At 37.4% G+C, this 20,485-nt stretch overlaps 1 protein-coding gene across 8 annotated transcripts in view; it reads left to right on the forward strand.

Moving 5' to 3' along the window:
- The window catches only part of IDE (insulin degrading enzyme), an 82,401-nt gene that overhangs the window by 16,851 nt on the left and 45,065 nt on the right, over window positions 1-20,485 (forward strand). For 4 of the 8 annotated variants that reach the window (XM_037497230.2, XM_037497228.2, XM_037497233.2 and 1 more), the window contains exons 2-4: window positions 12,010-12,194; window positions 13,244-13,451; window positions 17,952-18,121. In XM_037497230.2, coding sequence (XP_037353127.1) covers window positions 12,035-12,194; window positions 13,244-13,451; window positions 17,952-18,121 — 538 coding nt within the window. In that variant the 5' untranslated portion in view covers window positions 12,010-12,034. Of the gene's footprint in view, window positions 1-5,414; window positions 5,478-7,011; window positions 7,069-7,568; window positions 7,592-12,009; window positions 12,195-13,243; window positions 13,452-17,951; window positions 18,122-20,485 lie in introns of those variants that run through there. The other 4 variants (XM_037497227.2, XM_054690557.1, XM_037497231.2 and 1 more) reach the window with 3 other exon arrangements.

The raw sequence follows: 20,485 nt of genomic DNA on the forward strand, positions 1-20,485 counted from the left end.
CTAAGTAAAGAAACAAAGTAGCCTCTTTTTTTTAAGATTTATTTTATTTATTTATGCATACAAGATCTGGGGTGTAGGCCAGAGGTGTGGGGGTGGGGGTGTTGTTGGTGAGAGGATTTACCAGAGACACAGTGGGGAGCAGAACAGGCAGATTGACTGAAATACAGTGAGGGGAGCAGGAGAGGTCTGCTGCACCATGTGGGTTAGCTCCCTTGCCTGGGATGGAACTCAGGCTGTAGTGGCTGCCTATAGCTTGATAGTGCTGAGACTTAACCCCTTGTATCACCAGGAAGGCCCAACAAAGTAGCATCTTGTGTGAAAGGGAGAGTCTAGATTGTTACTTTCTAAACTACTCTATCCTATAGTATGAAATACCACTGTACAGCAGGTCCATAAATAATGTTGTTTCTCAAACCAAACCGGTAACAAACCCTGAAAGTCTGACTGCATAATTGAGGCTGCAAGAAGGGGAAGATAGAGAGCTGGGTATGGAGGGGGTTCATTGGACTATGGCGGATGATGGTGGTTTGGTGGTGGGTGTGGTGTAGTAACATATGTCTGAAAAGGTGTGATTCAGTACCGCTGAATCATACACAGTATTGTGAACCAATATTACTTGAATTTAAATTTAATAATGTTTCATTTCTTTATAATGTTGAGGGGGGAGAAAGAATCCTAGCTGACATTAACAAAATGTTATTTGAATACTTAGTTTCCTTATAATTTGTTTCCACTTAGAGTTGCAGTTTAAGACTCTACTGACTACATTAGGTGAGGACTATGTAGAAAGAAACAAAAGCCTAAAAGTGAAGCAATATTGGGCCAAACCACTTTAGGTCAGCAATTGAGTGAGAAACTAGGTTCTGGAATTGGACAGTGATTTCTGTTCCAATGTCTGCTTAAAACTTTCATCTCACGTCACAAACCACTTAATAAAATTCTTTTGGAAATTGCCCCAGTTGTGAGCCAATAAACTAGTTTAAGTGAACCAACTTGTCAGCATCAGTGAATGGAAATAGAGTCTAGATTTTTTCTTTATTAATTAGCTCTTTTATAACATGGTGTAGCTGATCCAAGTTAACAACAGAGAAGTTCAGTTTGGGCATATAAACTTAGTAAGAATATCCTGATACATTCAAATTCTTTTAAGTTTTATCCTTTTGAAGATTCTTTCTGAACTATTCTGTAAAGTACAAAGATCATCTAGTAGTTTTCTATCCACATATAACCATACTCAACAGCTCTCAGTATCCTTCCAGAGATTTAGTCACTATACATAAGAAAAACTTTCTTACTTCTTGGAGTGGTTAAGAGCATGGTGGTTTGATGTCTGAAAACTTGGGTTTGAATCCTGCTTCTATTTAATACCTCTGTGACCCTAACCAAATAACTTTTAGGGGTTTAATTTCTGCATCCAGTAAAAAAGGGAATAATACAATCTATGTAGATTTATTGAAGATACAATACAATGTTTATAAAGAGTTTATTCGGTGCAAGATACTGAGCATTCAGTAAGGATCTGGCTGTGTTTCTAAAGCAGACTCCCTTGTGCACTAGATCACTTATTTATTTAAGGACAAGGGTTCTGTAAACCTCTTATTTTCTCCTTCACTATAAGTTTAACCCTCTCTTCATGTTACCTTTTCTGGTTTAGATTTTTTTTTTAAATAAGTAAATAGATAATAATTTAATGTAGATAACTGTCTGTGTTTTGGTGAAGTTTTCTCTGGTTTATTTAAGTGGGTAGTATTTGATTGCAGTGATTCTTAACCATTATTTTTAGATGCTAAAGTCAGAGCTATAAACTCTAGGATCTTTCATCTTTGGCACTATTGACATTTTGGGCTAAATAATTCTCTGTGCATTGTAGGATGCTTAGCAGCATTCCTGTGCTCTATTCACTATTTGCAAGTAGCACCATTGCCAGAAGTCAGCATGAGCACCAAAATTGTCACTTATTGAGAACTGCTGATAAATAGTGACTCTAGCAATTGGAGATGGATAATTATTTACCTGTTTTTCTGGTAGTCTTATCAATTATCTTTCTATTGCCAGCCTGCCCAGGTAATGTTACTGACCTCTGGAGATGATAGTATGCAACTGGAATTTGTATGAGTATATATTGAGAATGCTAATAGTCACATGGTGATGATTGAGGTGGTCTGTTTGCATCCTACTTCCCCTAGTAGTACCATAGTAATTTTATAACTTTTTAGAAAGTAATTGTGACTTTTTTGTTTTTGTTAACTTTGATCAGCTTTATAATAATGATGATTATAATATAAAGTTCCTTTTGTGAGCCTTCTATGTATTATATACTGTGCTTTGGTCAAGTTGATTTTACAGGAGAAAGTCTGTAAAGGTTACCCTAATTTGATGCAACTTTAGTTACCTCTGTTGATTTAATGGACCCATATGAAAACTTCATGTCACTCTTGACTGGCAAAACTATATGTGGTTAAAAATTCCAGTTTGGGGGCTCCCTGGTGGCACAGGGGTTAAAGTCTCAGCGCCATCAAGCTATTGCTGGCCACTGTGGCATGAGTTCTATCCCTGGAGCCAGGGAGCTAACCACATATGGCACAGCAGATCTCTCCTGTCTTGCCCGTTGCTCCCCTCAGCAATGTATTTCAATCACTCTACCTGTCCTACTCCTCACTGGTGAATCCTCTTACCCCCTGCGCTTCTGGCCTACACCCCAGTTCTTCTTGTATGCATAAATAAATAAAAATAAATCTTTAAGAAAAATAAGTAAAAATACCAGTTTGACCAGAAGAGTTGAGTGGTATGCAAGATCTGAACAGCAAAGGGGTCATTTGATAAACCTTAGGATATATAATTACTGATCCAGTTGGCTGGAAGTGGTCAGCGCATCAGAGCTGGCATGGAGGATCAGATTAAGGCAGAGTGCTGGTCAAGCTCTCTGAACCAGCATTATCTGAAGAGGGCAGCATTCTCTTTCTTTCAGAACCAGGGTATACATATAGGTACAACTTGAGTGGGAGATGCACCTCTCTGTACAGAGTATGAATGTTTATTGTTGGCTTTCCTTGAGGGGCTGACTTTAGAGAATTAGTTATAGGTTGGTAACACTTCCTAGCCTATGATTTAATCTTTAGAAACCATGGCAGAAATCTTTGAGCTGTCTGTAGTGTCTGGGATCATGGTGCATCTATCAGGAAGATGACCTATATTTAAAATTAATTCAGAATTTGAAGCAATGTTAGCTTTATATGGTTTTATTTTAAAATAAAATTTTAAAATAAAATTGAATTTTTCTAATTCAAATTCTGGAGTGAAAATTGTTGTTTGATATAAATGGTTGAAAATTGCTGAGGGGGCAGCAGTGTATTTCAGTCAATCTGCCTGTTCTGTTCCCCACTCTGTCCCTGGTGAATCCTCTCACCTCCCACACCTCTGGCCTGTACCCCAGTTCTTGTATGCATAAATAAATAAATCTTTTTTTTAAAAAAAGAAAATTGCTGAGGGGGAATCTATTATTTAAACTTTTAATCATTTTTCTTTTATTTGGATTACATTAATGCTTGTTATTTGTAATTGGCCCTGGATATGTCAAGTTTTATTTTATTTTTAAGATTTATTTTTATTTATGCATACAAGAACTGAGGTGTAGGCCAGGAGTGTGGGGGTGAAAGGATTCACCAAAGACAGTGGGGAGCAAAATAGGCAGATCTACTGGAATGCACTGCTGAGGGGAGCAGTGGGTGAGACAAGAATGGTCTGCTACACCATTTGGGTCAGCTCTCTGGCCAGGGGATCAAACTCATGCCAAAGTGGCTGGTGATAGCTTGATAGTGCTGTGTCTTTAACTCCTGCACCATCAAGGAGCTCCTCAAGTTTTATTTTTAAATCTTAACTGGTGTCTAAAGTAATTACTAAAAACTAGCTTTCAAATCGTACATAATCAGTAAACACTTGAGTTAAAAATTCTAACATGCTTTATTATTTACTGAGTTGGCACAGGCTATATTCAAACAGGCCTTCTATTTGTTGTGGCCAAGATGACATCAACAGAAATAATTGTCTTAGGATATACCAGAGAAGGCTTTGATAATTATCACATTAATTGGATTATTATTTCTTAGTGACCGTTCTTAGTTTAGTATCTGTTTGATAAGGATAATTACTTCTCACTATCCAAGTGGTACTATTTCCAGGATGGCTTTTGGTAGAAGGTAACTTATATCCTTGAGTAATTCATGGACCTTGAGTAATTCACAACATTCCCACCCCCCCCTCCCCCGCTTTTTTATGTTTTATGGTATTTTCGAAAACTAAAAGACATTTCACTTATAAGAGTTCATATTGATGAATTTTCACAAACTAAACATACCTGTATATAAAGCTCATTTGTAGTACCCCAGAAGGACCCCTTATGCTTCTTTTTAATTGCTGTTTCTTACACCATGGATAATCACGATCCTGATGTAAAGACATAGCTTGATTTTACTAGTTCTTGCACTTAAAATAAATGTATTTACTTTTTTGCATCTAGTTTCTTTCTTTCACTCAACCTTATGTTAGTGAGATATATACTCATAGTTGTACTTTGTTCTAGATTATTCATTTTTATTACTGTATACTATTCCATTATATGACTATATCAAAGTTATCTTATCCCTGTTAAGAGACATTTGATCTAGTGTTGGCTGTTATAAATAGTATTACTATAGGGACTCCCCTGGCGGCACAGTGGTTGAGCACTGGGCTGTGGAGCTGCCTGCAGCCTCTGCAGCGCCGGTTCGATCCCCGGCCTCCGGCAAGGGTCCCACATGGCGTGCAGACCTCTCCTGCTGCGCCCGCTGCTCCCCTCAGTAATGTATTTCGTCCATCTGCCTGTTCTGCTTCCCGCTCTGGCTCTGGTGAATTCTCTCACCCTCCCATGCTTCTGACTGTACCCAGTGCTTGTATAAATAAATAAATAAATCTTTAAAAAAAATAGTATAGTATTACTATAAACATATAAATGCTTTCTGAGTATATCTAATTAATGATTTGTTAAGGTATGTTGTCAGTTTCAGTGTATCCTGGCAGATTTTGAAGATGGTTGTACCAATTTGCATTTCTACCAGTAGTGTATGAGAGTTTGGATTGCCCTATATCTTATCATTCACTTGATATTTTTCCATCTTTTTTCCTTTAGCCATTCTAGTAAGCCATTCTGGTAGTATCTCAGAAAATCTGCTGTGGCAAAAATCAGCTATGAGCTTGTGTATCTTGGGACTTTAATCTGTCACATCAAGCTCATGTACCCACCAACCCTCAAGTTTCTTTTCATTGAGGAAAGCCCTTCTGCTTGGGCCAAACATGATCTTCAGTCTGTACCCAGAATTGGCAAATAACACCAGAGAAAAGAGGTGATGCTCTTCCACTCAGTTCAGAGGTTTCTCCTCTCTCTGGAATTCCAGTGCCTCCAATCCTCATTGCTTTCACAACTCTCCAACATCTGTGAAAACGTAATTCTTTAACTTATCATATTTTTGTCTAGTTATTGAAGTAGAGACAGGTTGTTGTGATCTCTTATATCCTACCTAGAAATGGGAGTTGTTGGTAAATTCTTGGGATTTTCTATATACATAATCATGTTGCCTGAGAATAATGATAGCTTCCCCCACTACCCCCTTGTTTTCTTATCTTTATGTGTTTTCTTTTTCTTGTATTGCTGGATTGATTAGAGTTACCAGTAAAATAATGACTAGAAGAGGTGATAATGGCATCCTGTTCATGGGGAGTTAGGGTGTTTGCAATATTTTACCATTGAGTATGATAACTGCTGTAGTGTTTGTAGATTGTAGCTTCGTTTTCAGATGAAGGAATTTTCTCCCTCCTATTCTAGTTTGCTGACTTTTTTTTTAATGTAAGAATGACTTGAATTTAGTTAACTACTTTTTCTGTATCTGCCAAGATAATTATATGATTTTTCTCTTGTTCCCTAACTTAATGAAAAATAATTCACCTATTTATGTTTGTGGTAGTAATTATTTTCATGTTTCCTTCAATGCATGAGACAGTTCTATACTCTCTTCTTTCTTTAAACTTGCTGTTTCTTTAATCCTACCATCCATTTGCCTTTTGCTTTTTTATCAGCAAAGTATAATGAGATAATATGGTTTTCAATCCAGGGACTCTTTTGACAGATTAGAAACATTCTTCCCACTTCTTCCTCTGCCTGTTTTTTCCTTATGGAAAGGAAGGAGTAAAAAACTAAAGCATTTATTTTGACATATTTTAATTTTTGTTTCCTTGTTTTCTTGTTATTTTGGATTATAAGCAAAGAGAATGAGGTCAGGGAAGGACTGTGGGGTGGTAACTAGGAGCCTGGAAGAAAACAATATATGATTGTCTTAGCACCACCTTCTGTCCCACCCCTTCCCACGCTTCCTCCTTCTCTATGGTTCAAAGCTTTGCCATGGCTTTGCCTTGGTTGTGTGAATGCCCTTGGGCAAGCCACTTAGTCACTGAGCTTTTGTTTCTTCATTTTGGGTTAAGGAGAATGTTCATCAGCAGCTGCTGTGTCCCAGCATTTAGGGAGAAAAGTAAGATTAAATGAGTAGTGTATAAAGCATATGACATTTTAAAAATGGGAGTGTTTGGTAGGATTATCTTTGTACAGGGACTTTTATCTCACATTTCCCTAATAGTCAGAAGGCAACCTGTGCAAGAAGGATACTTTAAAACTCCCTTGGTCCCCAAAACCACAACTCTAAGAGACCTTCTATAGCGAACTGTGTGTCAAGAGAAGAAATGGAGGTTTTGTTCATTTGCTTAAACCTTCCTAAAATCTCTATGAAGTGTTCTGTTAAGCTTTTGGAATGAACAGCTATTGTTACCTATGTAGTAAAATTAAAACAAAATTTGGGAATGCACTTATCTCCAAGATGATAGTAGTATTAGGAATACTTCTAATACGAATATTAGTAGTATTAGGAATACTTCTGTAGTATTCCTTTACATTGCAACCACTCTTATTTAGGGTTTGTTTTTTCATAGCAAACTCCTTTCCAGAGGGCCAGAATTAGAACAGCTGACTTTCTGCCTGGAACAAAGGTAAAACATCTCATCATGGGAAAATAAGGTTTAATTGATGGTATTTTAGTTTATACCCACCTTTATGTTTTAGCTGGCATATGAAATTGCTGAGGGGGCAGCAGTGTATTTCAGTCAATCTGCCTGTTCTGTTCCCCACTCTGTCCCTGGTGAATCCTCTCACCTCCCACACCTCTGGCCTGTACCCCAGTTCTTGTATGCATAAATAAATAAATCTTTTTTTTTTAAAAAAGAAAATTGCTGAGGGGGAATCTATTATTTAAACCAATGCCTCAACTGATGAAGAACCTGTCTCATGGTTTCGAGACATGTCGTTATTTTTTAGGTCAGATAACATGAAAAATGTCTGGGTATATGTGGTCTTAAACTATGTTAACATAGTGAGGCTCCCTAGGTTTCATGAGATTGCTTACTCTACTTACTTACCTCTGCCTTCTGTTGGGATGAAAGGATGTTTATGGCGTGGTTCTAATTCCAGACATTTTTTTTCTGGGTGCCTCCTCCACATTCAAGAGTGCCATAGGTAAGCCTCTACTTCCACCTATAGTTTTAGGAGTGGGTGGATGGATTCCACAGAAGGGAGGTTTGGGTTTTTAATTTGACTATTAGCATGCTTATTCATCTGTGCAGGTTTATAGGTCATCCATTTAGAAATTAGAAATGGATCAGGTTTAACTTTAAATATATCTGGGGCCATGGTGGTGGGGTAGGAACAAAAGGCAAAGTAAAAATTCCCAGCCTCCTATTAAGTAGGCTGCAAAACACTTAGAGATGAAAAGGCTGTAATAGTCACCTGAATAAAAGATAATTTGCATAAAAATTTCTTGGCAGGGAAATTTGGAAATGACTGATTTGGGACTTTATTTTTGCAAACCTGCAATTTAGGCCTTTACATTGTCTAGATAAAAATCCATGATCTTACATTGGAAGTTCTGGTTGTAGTTCCAGTAACACCACACTCTTGTTTTTCCACTGTATGCCTCATTTTTTTCTCACCACCAGTTCTTTGCCTCAGGTATTCCAGTCCTTTTATTTGGTGTGCTTCCACTCACCTTGTTTGCCCTCTTCTCCTGGGGAGTTAGGTTTCCCTTTTTCAATACTCCCATAGCATACTAGGGACAGCTTTGTCATCAAACTTAAAAAGGTAAGTCTGGTTCTTTCAGAATAAGGGCTCTGGTCAATTGATCTTATGTAATGAACTTGTTATGACATAGCATCTGAACCATAGTAGGTCTCCTTAAATATTTGGATATAGGGTGCTAGGGTAGACACAGGACTGAGAATTAAGAGGTGAGTTCTAATACTGATTTTCTGCTGTGTTATCTTGGATAAGTGATTTAAGCTTCCTGCGCTGTAATTTCCTTATAAGTAAGATGAGGGGCAAGCCCTTCTGAGGACCTAGTTAAAATGTAGATTCTGTCTCCTTAGGACTCTAGTGATTTCTGATATTATGCATTTTTTAACTAGCTCCAAGGAAGAGCCAGTTCTGCTAGTCCAAGAACAAAGGATTAAATAACATCCAGTGACTCTTCTAGCTTTTATTTCAGTGATTTTAGTCATTTTAAATTCTGAACAAAATTACAAAATATGCTGTAATTATTAAGCATCTGTCCAGTGTATCAGAATGCTGAACAGAGACAATTCAGTGCCTTGTTATAAAGTTTCCAATGAAGGAGAATGTGTCTAAAATTGAAAAGTACTTAATTGCTCCTGAAATTTTGATTTTGACAGGTTAAAAATATCAAATAGATGTCTGGGAAAGCATTTGAGTTAGCATTAACTTGTCATCTAAAAGTCAGTATTCTTGTCTGCTAACTCTGGTTCTTATTAGCGAACATTTGCAATAAATAAAATTATCCTTGAAGGCTTTATGCTAATGAGGGAGCGGAGATGAATAGACATGTGATCTCAAGTATAAATACAGAGACAGGCAATCTGTTGATGAATTCATCAGAGGAGGAAGAGCTGGGATCATTTCCTGCAGTTTGGCAGGTGAGAATCAAATTGTTGTGGAACATGATAGATACACTGTAGGTAAAATGAGACTATGCTTATTGAAAATGGATTGCTGGAGATGAATCTTGTTTGAAAATGCTGCTTGTGTTTTGTTTTTATTTTGATTTTGTGTGTTTTTTGGTTTTTACTTGCTCAGGAAGTCATATGATTTGGGAGCATTGCCAATTTGGAAATTTATAGCAGTCCTTGATCTCATGTACAAATTGTCTAACAGTAGTTCTAATTTTTATGTTTGACATCTAGAGTAATTTCATCTCTTTACTCAGCCACACCAGGGATATTAATCAGATATAACTTTGATGTCTAAGCAAATTATATCCATGCCTGTGATGAATTCTGATCGTATTTTTCCTCTAAAAAAATGAGAATCTGTACAAGAGAAATTGAATTCTGAAAATAAATTACAGAATATAGTTGAACATCTTAATTATAATGAATTTTTCACTTCCCACAGAATAAGACAATTTGTCCTTCTAAAGTGAGCTCATTTCATCTCCTTGTTACAGTTGTAGACGACAGAAGAATTTTAGAGCTCTATCATCAACACTATTAGATTTTAATCCTTTGTAATTCTTGTTTCCTCTAAATCAAACCTGCTGAGACAGGACTAGTAGCAGGGGTTGGACATAAACAATGGTACTGGAACCAAGACAACTTTTGGATTTTGCTCTTACTTAGTGAACTTTTTCACTAGAATCCCAGCCTTTTTCCTTCCTTTCTTCAGTACAGCCTTGCAGGGAGGAGCTTAGACATTCCCTGTGGTGCACACCTTGTTGTTGCCTTTGAACATGGCCCTTCTTGCTAAGGTCTCAATGCAGGTTGTATTGTGATTTATTTTATTTTAATGTTGCCACTGTATTGGAACTAATTTTTTAAAAAAGAGTAATTTATATGGAACCCAAACCAAGGTTTTTAAAACCAATTGTGTATTGAAGGCATTTGCTGCAGGCCACATTGTCCTTTAAGAAATACCTTTTACCAGGATTATTATCCCTATGCCCCTCTTTGGAGTCTTAGACCATTTTCTGTTACTATGAGAATTTTCTTTTAATCACAAAACACCATATTTTCAAACTTTGTGCTCAGATATTTTTTCTCTCTTTAACATTGAATTTAAGTGGCTAATGACTAATGAAGTAGAAAGAATTTGTTAATAATGACTTCTTACTTCCAAATCGCTTTTGAATTTTCCAGTGGTGGCCTTAAATCCCCAAAATGTAGTATTACATTTTTTTTTAAAGATTTATTTATTTATTTGTTTGTTTGTTTGTTTGTTTATACAAGCTCTGGGTACAGTCAGAAGCGTGGAAGGGTGAGAGAATTCACCAGAGCCAGCGCGGGGAGCAGAGCAGGCAGAAGGACCGAAGTACACTGCTGAGGGGAGCAGCGGGCGGCAGGAGAGGTCTGCTGCACCATGTGGGTTAGCTCCCTAGTGAGCTAGGTTGGCTAGGGATCAACATCAGGATCAACCTCAGGATGACTTGCATCCTGTGCTGTGGCTGGCTACGCTTGATTGCACTGTGTCTTTAACCCTTGCGCCACCAGGGAGGCCCTAGGAGACAGTCTTAAGAGCAGCAAACCTCTTTGGTTTATCAGATGTTACTCAGAAGGATAGTTACAGAATATTTTAGAGAAGAAAGTATTTTAAGAACAAAGTGGATTTTTTTCCTTCCCTTAATTTCCAGGTTTTTTTCCTGTTTTTATTGAGATAACATTTAGTTTATAACACTGTATAGATTTCAGGTATACAGTTTTTCACCTCAATACTGTCTATATCACACCATCCCCACGGCCAAATGTCTAGTCATTACCCACCAGCAACCAATCAGTTCTCTCTACCTACTCCTGCCTCTCCTTTTCTTTGCTGGTAACCACATTCTGTTACTAGAGACTAAAACTTTGTTTTTGTTTGTTCTGTTGCTCTTTTTTCTTTATATTCCACAAATAGGTGAAATCATATAATTGTCTTTCTCCTTCTGATTTATTGCACTTACTATATGTAATATCCTCAGTGCAATCCATAAGTCACAGATAGCAAGATTTCATTCTTTTTTATGGCTAAATTATATTCCCTGTGTACACACACACACACACACACATTCTTAATCTGTTCACCTACAGTTAGACATATGGGTGGTTTCTCTATCTTGGTCATGGTAAATAATGCTCCAGTGAATGTGGGGGACATATATCTTTTCCAGTTAGTTTTTGGATAAATATCCAGAAGTGGTATTACTAGGTGATATGGTAGTTCTATTTTTAATTTTTTGAGGAACCACCATGCTGGACTCTTTCTGCTCTGGCATTAACTACTTACCATAATTATAAAACTTATTGGGGCTCTTCCACCCATTTGTTTTTATTGCTGCCTTGTTTGTTATTCTTTTGCTGCCTGAATAGGACAGCCCAAGTCTATTATTTTGACAGGATTGTTCCTTATTGGAATTCCCTGTGTTCTGGGCATGTGTATATCAGACCCAGGGCTTCCAAGTTTGAATAACATTGGGTTGAACATTGTTCTAGCTGCCTCAGTAATAGTTTGCAGAAAACATCTCACTTCACTTACTGTAGCAGATACCTCCGAAATACATAGGGAAGCAATTATTGGTAATTGAAAATTCTATTCTAAGTCAGTACATTCACCAACTCATGAGCCAACCCATCCTATTTCAAATCCCCATCTATATGTTCTAGATAAATATGGCTCCATGATAGCAATATTGTTAGCATTCCTCTAAAAGAATGAGGTATAAGAGAAATTATTTAATTATTATACCCTATAGGTAGTAAACAGTCTATAAAAAGTTTCTTCTACATACTTTAAATCTGATAATGTATTTATTTGATGGGTTTATTTGATGTTACTCTTTGTTTAAAAGAAGAAAAGCAGTTGCAATTCAACGGTTAATTTTTTTTTCTTTCTAGTTTCCAGAAGAATACTTACAGCAAAATGAATAATCAAGCTATCAAGAGACTGGAAAATCACATAGTGAAATCTCCTGAAGACAAACGAGAATATCGTGGTCTAGAGCTGGCCAATGGAATCAAAGTACTTCTCATCAGTGATCCCACCACAGACAAGTCTTCAGCAGCACTTGATGTACACATAGGTACAGTTTAAAATCATGAACTAAACTGTTCATTTTCATTGACCAATGTTGACGTTATTGGTACTCTCCTTATTTGTGCAAATTAAGACCTTGTAGTTACAGGTTTGTTGTACCTTACTTTGTATAGTAACCTTGTACAATTATAGTTGTCTGTGTCAAATAGTCTTACATTTACCAAGGGCATCTTGTTAAGCTCCCAGCAAAGGTGACCTAGCAGCAAGGAAATTAATTTCCATCCTTTACAGTAACAGTAACAGTTTTAATGTTTTCATTGTTGGTATACTAGGAAATATATTTCCTGCAATGTTGGGTACACATTTCTTCCACGTTTAATGCTGTTTTAATCAGGCTGCTTCTTATTAGTAAGTACATTTAGTGAGGTGTGTTTATGTTTTTCCAATCAGAAGAGCTTTTAGTTTACTCAGTGGTATTTTAGAATTGAAAAAATCAGGTAATAGCCATCATATGTTGAACCAATAATTATTGCTAAGCACAGTGCTGTGTGCTTTGCAAAGATCTAATTTGTAGTTACACAAAACTCTAAGTTAGGTTGTAGGAAAAGTGACTAAGACAAGTTAGTATTTGCTCAAAGTTTCACAGCTAATAGAGCTACTAACCCCTATATCTATGCTCTTAACACTATGCTATATTATCTCTTGCAAATACAAAAACTAGATTGTTCTTTCATAAGAACTAGTATTTTAATTAGAACTAGTTTTTAGTTGGTGGCCATTAGTTTCCTAATGTACTAGATAGCCATTACAAAACAGTGAATTCAACTCTTTCTTTCTCTTCAGTGTGATGTGTGTGGAAGCAAATGTCCAGAGAGATTACGTAATCTGCTGAAGGTCACCAAGTAATTAATGTGAAAAGCTGCAGCTAGAATCCAAATAATACCATTTTAGGTCAGCCGATGCTTAACTTACCCTGCTTGTATTGTTGGAGTTGCCTTGCTAATAGAAGTTCCAAATCATCTATAATTTACCTGTGCTTGAAAACTTTTAACATTAAAAAAATGATTTATTACATACATTTTTCTCTTCTTTCAGGTTCATTGTCAGATCCCCCGAATATCGCTGGCTTAAGTCATTTTTGTGAACATATGCTATTTTTGGGAACAAAGAAATACCCTAAAGAAAACGAATATAGCCAGTTTCTCAGTGAGCATGCTGGAAGTTCAAATGCCTTTACTAGTGGAGAGCATACCAATTACTATTTTGATGTTTCCCATGAACACCTAGAAGGTGCCCTAGACAGGTAATGCTAAATACCCTATGAATTGTCCAACTTGGTGCACTTATCACTTATTATTATTATTTTAAAAGATATGTTCATGGGCCTCCCCGGTGGCGCAGCGGTTGAGCGCTGGGTTGCGAAGCTGCCTGCAGCCTCTGCAGCCGGTTCGATCCCCGGCTGCTCCCCGGCCACCAGAGGAGGGTCCCACATGGCGCGCAGACCTCTCCTGCCGCCCGCTGCTCCCCTCAGCAGTGTACTTCGGTCCTTCTGCCTGCTCTGCTCCCCGCTCTGGCTCTGGTGAATTCTCTCACCCTCCCACGCTTCTGACTGTACCCAGTGCATGTATCAAACAAACAAACAATAAATAAATAAATAAATAAGACATGCCTCTAGAAAATTAAAAAAAAAAAAAAAAATAAAAGATATGTTCATAATGTTATAGTTTAACAAAAGGTATTTTAACAAGTGACTTTCCCTCCCCATGTTTTACAAAAAAGAAAAAAAATGAGTGATGTAATCTATTTACCATGTGGTTGAGGAAAAATAGTGGCATGATTTTAAACAAGCCTTCAGACCTATGAATTATTTTATTGGCTTATAAAATTCTCACCAGTCCATCCCATTCTAACTGGTATTACATATAAAGCATGTGACAGAATAACTGTAACAGTGTCATGGATCGCCTTTCAAATGTACTCTTGAGAGTGTTAGAACTTAAATATTCTGTTCTTCATCTGATTCTCAGGTATGCTCAGTGGATACAGAGTGTTTGTTGAACTGCTGTTTCAGTTCTGGGGACATTTTGTGGAAGTTTTTTCTGGAACAAGCGCCATCAGTCCAATTTAATTTCTTGGTCAATTTTCTATACAGCTAAAAATTTCTGATTTTTTTTTGTTTTATTAATGATTTGATTAATTATTCAAAGTGTGAATTTTCCTTGGTAAATATTTATAGTTTTCTGTGTTACCAAGAAGGTGTAATTTTGAAGCTTTTTGATGGGTCTATAAGGAAGTCTGAAAGACAGTTTTAGTGATTTTCAGTTTTATTTGCTTATTTGTATTAATAATAGTCATATTTTTTAAAAGCCTAATAGTTTGAGTTTATTCATTAATGAAGGGCATTGATGGGGCAAAGGCATGAGTTCAGGATTCATGGCTAGATCAGAGTAGCCTGTTTCTTATTCTAGCTTATGTCTCAATCTTTTTTTTTTTTAAGATTTATTTATTTATGCATACAAAAGCTGGGGTACAGGCCAGAGATGTAGGGGTGAGAGGATTCACCAGAGACAGTGGGGAACAGAACAGGCAGATTGACTGAAGTACACTGCTGAGGGGAGCAGAGGCGAGACAGGAGACAACTGACTGGCCATGTGGGTTGTTCCCTGGCTGGCCAGGGATTGAATGCGCATGCTGCAGAGGCTGCCAGATTGATTCCTAGTGGGGTGTGTAAACCTTTGTGCCACCAGGGAGGCCCTGTTTCAATCTTTGAAGCTGCAAATTGGAGGTTTAATCATCTTTCATATGTATTTCCAGAAGACTTCACTTAATGAATTCCCAGCGATCATACACTGAATTTAATTTCCTGCTTTACAAATACTACAACAGCTGTTCATATAGTAGATTTTTGTGTGATAAAAGATGTCTGTTACTTGGCTCATAGTTTTTTTTTTTTTTTTTTTTTAAAGCATGTGTATAATCAAAGATGCTCTTGTACTGTATCATAATCCTGACCCTTCATGGAGGCCTATGCAACTATGGCATGTAGCTATTAGGCACTCTTTCAGCCTGAATATATTGGGATAGAAATACCATGTATCTTTATTGTTTCCATATATCTTTATTATGTTTCCATATATCTTTATTATGAACTCCAGATAGTTTATCGTTGGATTGATATGTGTAAAGTACATATTACATTATTGTATTCATTGTGTGCTTAAAATAAATAGCAAGTAATGAAAATAGCCTCTTTGACAACTAGACTGTGAGATGCAGTTGCTAATATATATTCACATACCTGGGAATCTCTTAGGTTTATTGAATAATAGTCCCATTCAGACAGAACCTCTATTCTTTACTTACTTCTCCCCTGGATCTTGTTTTTAAAAGATGGAATCAACTGTTTCTTAGGAATTACTAAATGAAGTTATGATTTAAATTGTAACTGGGGATAAGAGAGTTAATTTATTACTAAGGGTTTCCTTGTTAAATTTGGGTACTACTAAGGATAACCTCAAGAAAAACATGTTGGGTAATTTTGTTGTTACATCCCATGTTATTTGTTAGATTGCTGCTTATTAAGATTTTTAAAATCTGTTAGTAAGGCCACAGTTAAGTCTTTAGTCAGTCTACTATGTCAGATTTTTCACTCCATTTTTTCACTAATTAAAAGTTTCTCTCCATAAACAGAAAACATATTCAAATAAAACTAAAATTAGATCACTTAATTTGTCCTAAAATGCCTGAGACTAAATTTAAATCGATTTGCCTAGAATTATCACCTGCTTTCCCCCCCCTCTTTTGGGGGGCAAATTAGCTTTATATATAACAAGGATTTTCATAGATATGCCAAGTGGCAAGTCTTAGATTGCTGCCATGTCTATAAGTTTGCCATGAATTTTTTGTGTTGTGATATTGTGATTTATAAAAAGAAATATTTGGTCTTTGTCCCAGTCCTAGCCTGTAACTCCTAAAACCCTTGGATATTTCCTAAATGAGGAGAATAAAGTTGCCATTAGTAATGTTAATGAGGTGGCCCAGGAACCACCCCAGTCTTTGGAGTGGGCCTGTTGCCAGGGGAACCAGCCTTGTGATGGGAAGGCTGGAGCTTGGAGTCCCACTCCCAGATCATTCAAGGAGGGGAAAGGATCTAGAGATGAGTTCTTTTACCTATGGTCAATGATTTAATCAATCTTGCCTATGGAATGAAGCTTCCCGAAAAACCCAAAAGGACTGCATTCCAGGAACTTCCAAATTGATGAACATGTGGAGATTTGGGGGAAGGGTCATGCTCAGATGGCATGGAAGCTTAGTGTCCCTCCCATATATCTTGCCCTAAGCATTTGTTCCATCTGGCTGTTCCTAATTTGTATCCTTTTGTAATAAATAGAGAGTGAATACAATATTTTTCTGTCTTGAGAGCTACTCTAGCAAATTAATTTAACCTGAGCAGGAGATTGTGGGAATCCCCAATCCCTGATTGGTTGGTCAGAAGCTAGGTGGCAACCTAGACTTGAGATTGGCAAGTGGGGAGGTAGAGTGGCAATCTTGTAGAACTGAGATCTACACTGTGGGATCTGATGCTGTCTCCAGATAAATTGAGGCAGATTATTGGCCACCCACCTGATATTGGAGAATTGCTTGGTAGTATGAAATAAACATGGAGATTGATGCTAGAACCAGAGATGTTAGTCTTTTTATATTTTCACTGATTATTTAACATCTTTGTGTAGATTTAATTCTGAAGTTTTGTATGTCCAGTATTAATTATATTTTTCTGTTGTCTTAGTGCTTATTTTATATTCCTTTTTTCTTTGTAGTAATGGTAGTTTTTTCTGATCTGCAAAATTTATATTTCCTACCTGTTAAGTTTCAAACATATCTTTTATTTATTTATTTGTTTATTTTTAAAGATTTATTTATTTATACAAGAGCTGGGGTACAGGCCAGAGATGTGGGGAATGAGAAGATTCACCAGAGATAGAGCAGGGAATAGAACAGGCAGACTGACTGAAATACACTGCTGAGGGAAGCAGCAGGCGAGTCAGGAGAGGTCTGCTGTGCCATGTGGATTGCTCCCTGGCCAGCTGGGGATCGAACTCGTGCTGCAGAGGTTGCGGGTTGCGGATTGCTTCAAAGTGCTGTGCTTAACCTCTTGCGCCACCAGGGAGGCCCTCAAACATATCTTTTAAAAGACCACTCAAAGTTTTAGTACTATCAAGATACTGACAGCCACAGCTGCATGAGTTCAATCCCCAGCCAGGGAGCTGACCCACATGGTGCAGCAGACCTCTCCTGTCTTGCCTGCTGTTCCCGTCAGCAGTGTATTTCAGTCATTCCACCTGTTTTGCTCCCCACTCTGTCTCTGGTGAATCCTCTCACCTCCCCCACCCCCACATCTCTGGCTATACCCCAGTTCTTATATGCATAAATAAATAAAAATAAATCTCTAGGGCCTCCCCATGGCGCAGCGGTTGAGCGCTGGGTTGCAAAACTGCCTGCAGCCTCTGCAGCACCGGTTCAATCCCCAGCTGCTCCCCGGCCACCGGAGCAGGGTCCTACATGACACGAGACCTCTCCTGCTGCCTGCTACTCCCCTCAGCAGTGTACTTCGGTCCTTCTGCTTGCTCTGCTCCCCGCTCTGGCTCTGGTGAATTCTCTCACCCTCCCGTGCTTCTGACTATACCTAGTGCTTATATAAATAAACAAACAAACAAACAAACATAAATAAATAAATCTTTAAAAAAAGAAAGACCACTCTTAAAAACAATAACAGCTGTTGAATTATGTTTCACACCCATAGGTTTGCACAGTTTTTCCTGTGTCCCTTGTTTGATGAGAGTTGCAAAGACAGAGAAGTGAATGCAGTTGATTCAGAACATGAGAAGAATGTGATGAACGATGCCTGGAGACTCTTCCAGTTGGAAAAAGCTACAGGGAATCCCAAACATCCCTTCAGCAAATTTGGGACAGGTTTGTCAACAGTGGCTTTCATGCATTGGTTCTTCCTGAAAGCAGAAGCAGTTGCATTTTAAAAAATACTTTAAAGCATGACAGTAAAAATTTAGTTCTGGTTAGGTTTTTAGTGATCTGTTACTCTGTATATAACCCCACAGACTCTGTGGGAGCATCTGGGTTTAGTCAGCTAGAAAGGAAATAAAAGGAGAAGTCAAGGAGTGGATGAGGAGAGAAAAGCAGGTACTCTTTCGTGTATAAATGGAATGAAGGGCAAAGTTGGATGGCACATGGAAGTAGAGAAGGGTGCTGTATTTCAGCATTTGAGTGACTTATGAGTGACATTTTTCTTGTTATTTCTTCTAATATGCTTTGTACCATGTGTCAGGGGATTATAAGATTCTGAGGAGGGTATTATAAGTGAACCCACATTCTCTCGATTGACAAGTAGTTTTTTTTTTTAAGTTCCCCCACATATAAAGTGCACTAGAAAATGCAGAGACGTGTAATCAATGTCTTTATACTGAAAGTGCTTACAGGTTAGTTGGAGAGACAAGGCACACCCTAGGTTTTACTGGAGTATAAACTCAGTTTTGATTTTCCAAGGTCATTGTCTCTTCTTTACTTCCTCCTCTTTGCTAATTTTTAATTGAGTGTTGTGCTAAGCATTTAACCTGGATTATATCACTTAATTCTTACAAAATCACCAGTAGATATATGTTCTTATTATTTCTGTCATAAAGGTAAGGAAGTTAAGACTTAAGAAATGATAATTAAATTGTTTGGGGTCACTCACCTTTGAAGTGCTGGAGCCAGGATCCAAACCCAGATCTGTTGCTTTTTGCCACTGTTCTATTCTGCCTTGTTTAGGGTTGCCTAAGATTGAATTCTCTTCAATGGTGGATAGGATTTTCTTAGGCAGAAAGAAGAACCATTTAACATAAAGAACCATTTAATGTAAATTGTGAGTGGTAAATGCCACACACTCACTAGAGGTAAGATGGTAGTGTAAATGTCTGTGTAGGTTTTGGGACTGAGTATCAAGCCAGTCTGAATGCAGAGCCTGTATTTTTTGTGATATTAGGTTGACCCTCAAAACTGTGACAAGAAGAAAAGACGAAGGAATAAGCCCAGTGTCTTTTGGAGAACATGAATTGGAATAGTTTAGCTATAGCAAAGAATGCTTTTGTATAGGAGAGCATGAAGGAATGGAGTGAGGAAATGGATTTGAACAAAAAAGATATTGTGCAATTTGAAGCAGAGGAATGACTTGTGATCCTGGGATGATGATAATGACACAAAATTAGAACTGATAAAAGTTAATCTTTTACTTTTTCCCTCCTGTTTCTTCTTTCCCTCCCTCCACCTTTTTAGGTAAAGAATTTAAAACATACAAAAATGGGCAAAATACTGTAATGAACCCATTGTAGGCATCATTGTGCCCCTTGTTAGCCCTGTGCGATCTGCCTTCCCATTCACCCTCTCATCCTATTTTTGAAGATATCCCAGTCATCATCGTTATACTCATAAATATTTCAAATATATCTTTAAGAAATCTGACTCTTAAAAAATCATATATTTTTATATATATATATACATATATATATATATATGTTTTGTTTTGGTGGGACCCTCGCTGGTGGCTGGGGAACGAACCGGTGCTGCAGAGGCTGTCGGCAGCCTCGCATCCCAGTGCTCAACTGCTGCGCCACCAGGGGAGGCCCACTAGATATATTTATTGAAGAATCAGGTTGGTTGTTGTATAGAACTCTTCACAGCATAGATTTTACTGATTGCATCCCTCTGTCCTCTACTTTTCCACAGATTGGCAGGTGGATATAGAGACTTGATCAGATTTATGTTTGACCTTTTTTTGACAAAATTTCTTAGGTGGTAATGTATTCTTTCATCATAGATAGCTAGATAGATAGACTTTTAATGTCTGTTTCTCTATTTATGATATAACTATTGATACTCAGTAAGTCACCTCCATCATTCTAATTTTCTAATTCTGTTAGTCTTTCTCACATCAATTGACTACTGCTACAAAAAGAAATCGCTTCTGCTCTTTGACTACCCAGTGATACAGTTATTATAGGAAAGGCAGGACAAATGCTTGATTCATTCCCTTCATTTACCAGTTTTCAAAATGAGTTGGTTCCTTATCCTTGAATGACTAATTTGTTTTTTAGTATCATAATCTCATGGATACAAAAATATTTGGTGTGTTCCAGCTCATTTAGTCATTTGTTATTACTCCCTAAGTTTTTCCATGGATTTTGTTAGTCATTTTTTTCCCCTTATTAGCATATGTGTCTATGGAAAACTAGAAATGTACTAAAAACTAGAACTGGATTAATGAAGTCTGTAGGTGCTTTATTA

Source organism: Talpa occidentalis, unplaced genomic scaffold (assembly GCF_014898055.3).
Source record: "Talpa occidentalis isolate TD23 unplaced genomic scaffold, MPIMG_talOcc4v2.1 talOcc4.8, whole genome shotgun sequence".
Lineage (NCBI taxonomy): Eukaryota > Metazoa > Chordata > Mammalia > Eulipotyphla > Talpidae > Talpa > Talpa occidentalis.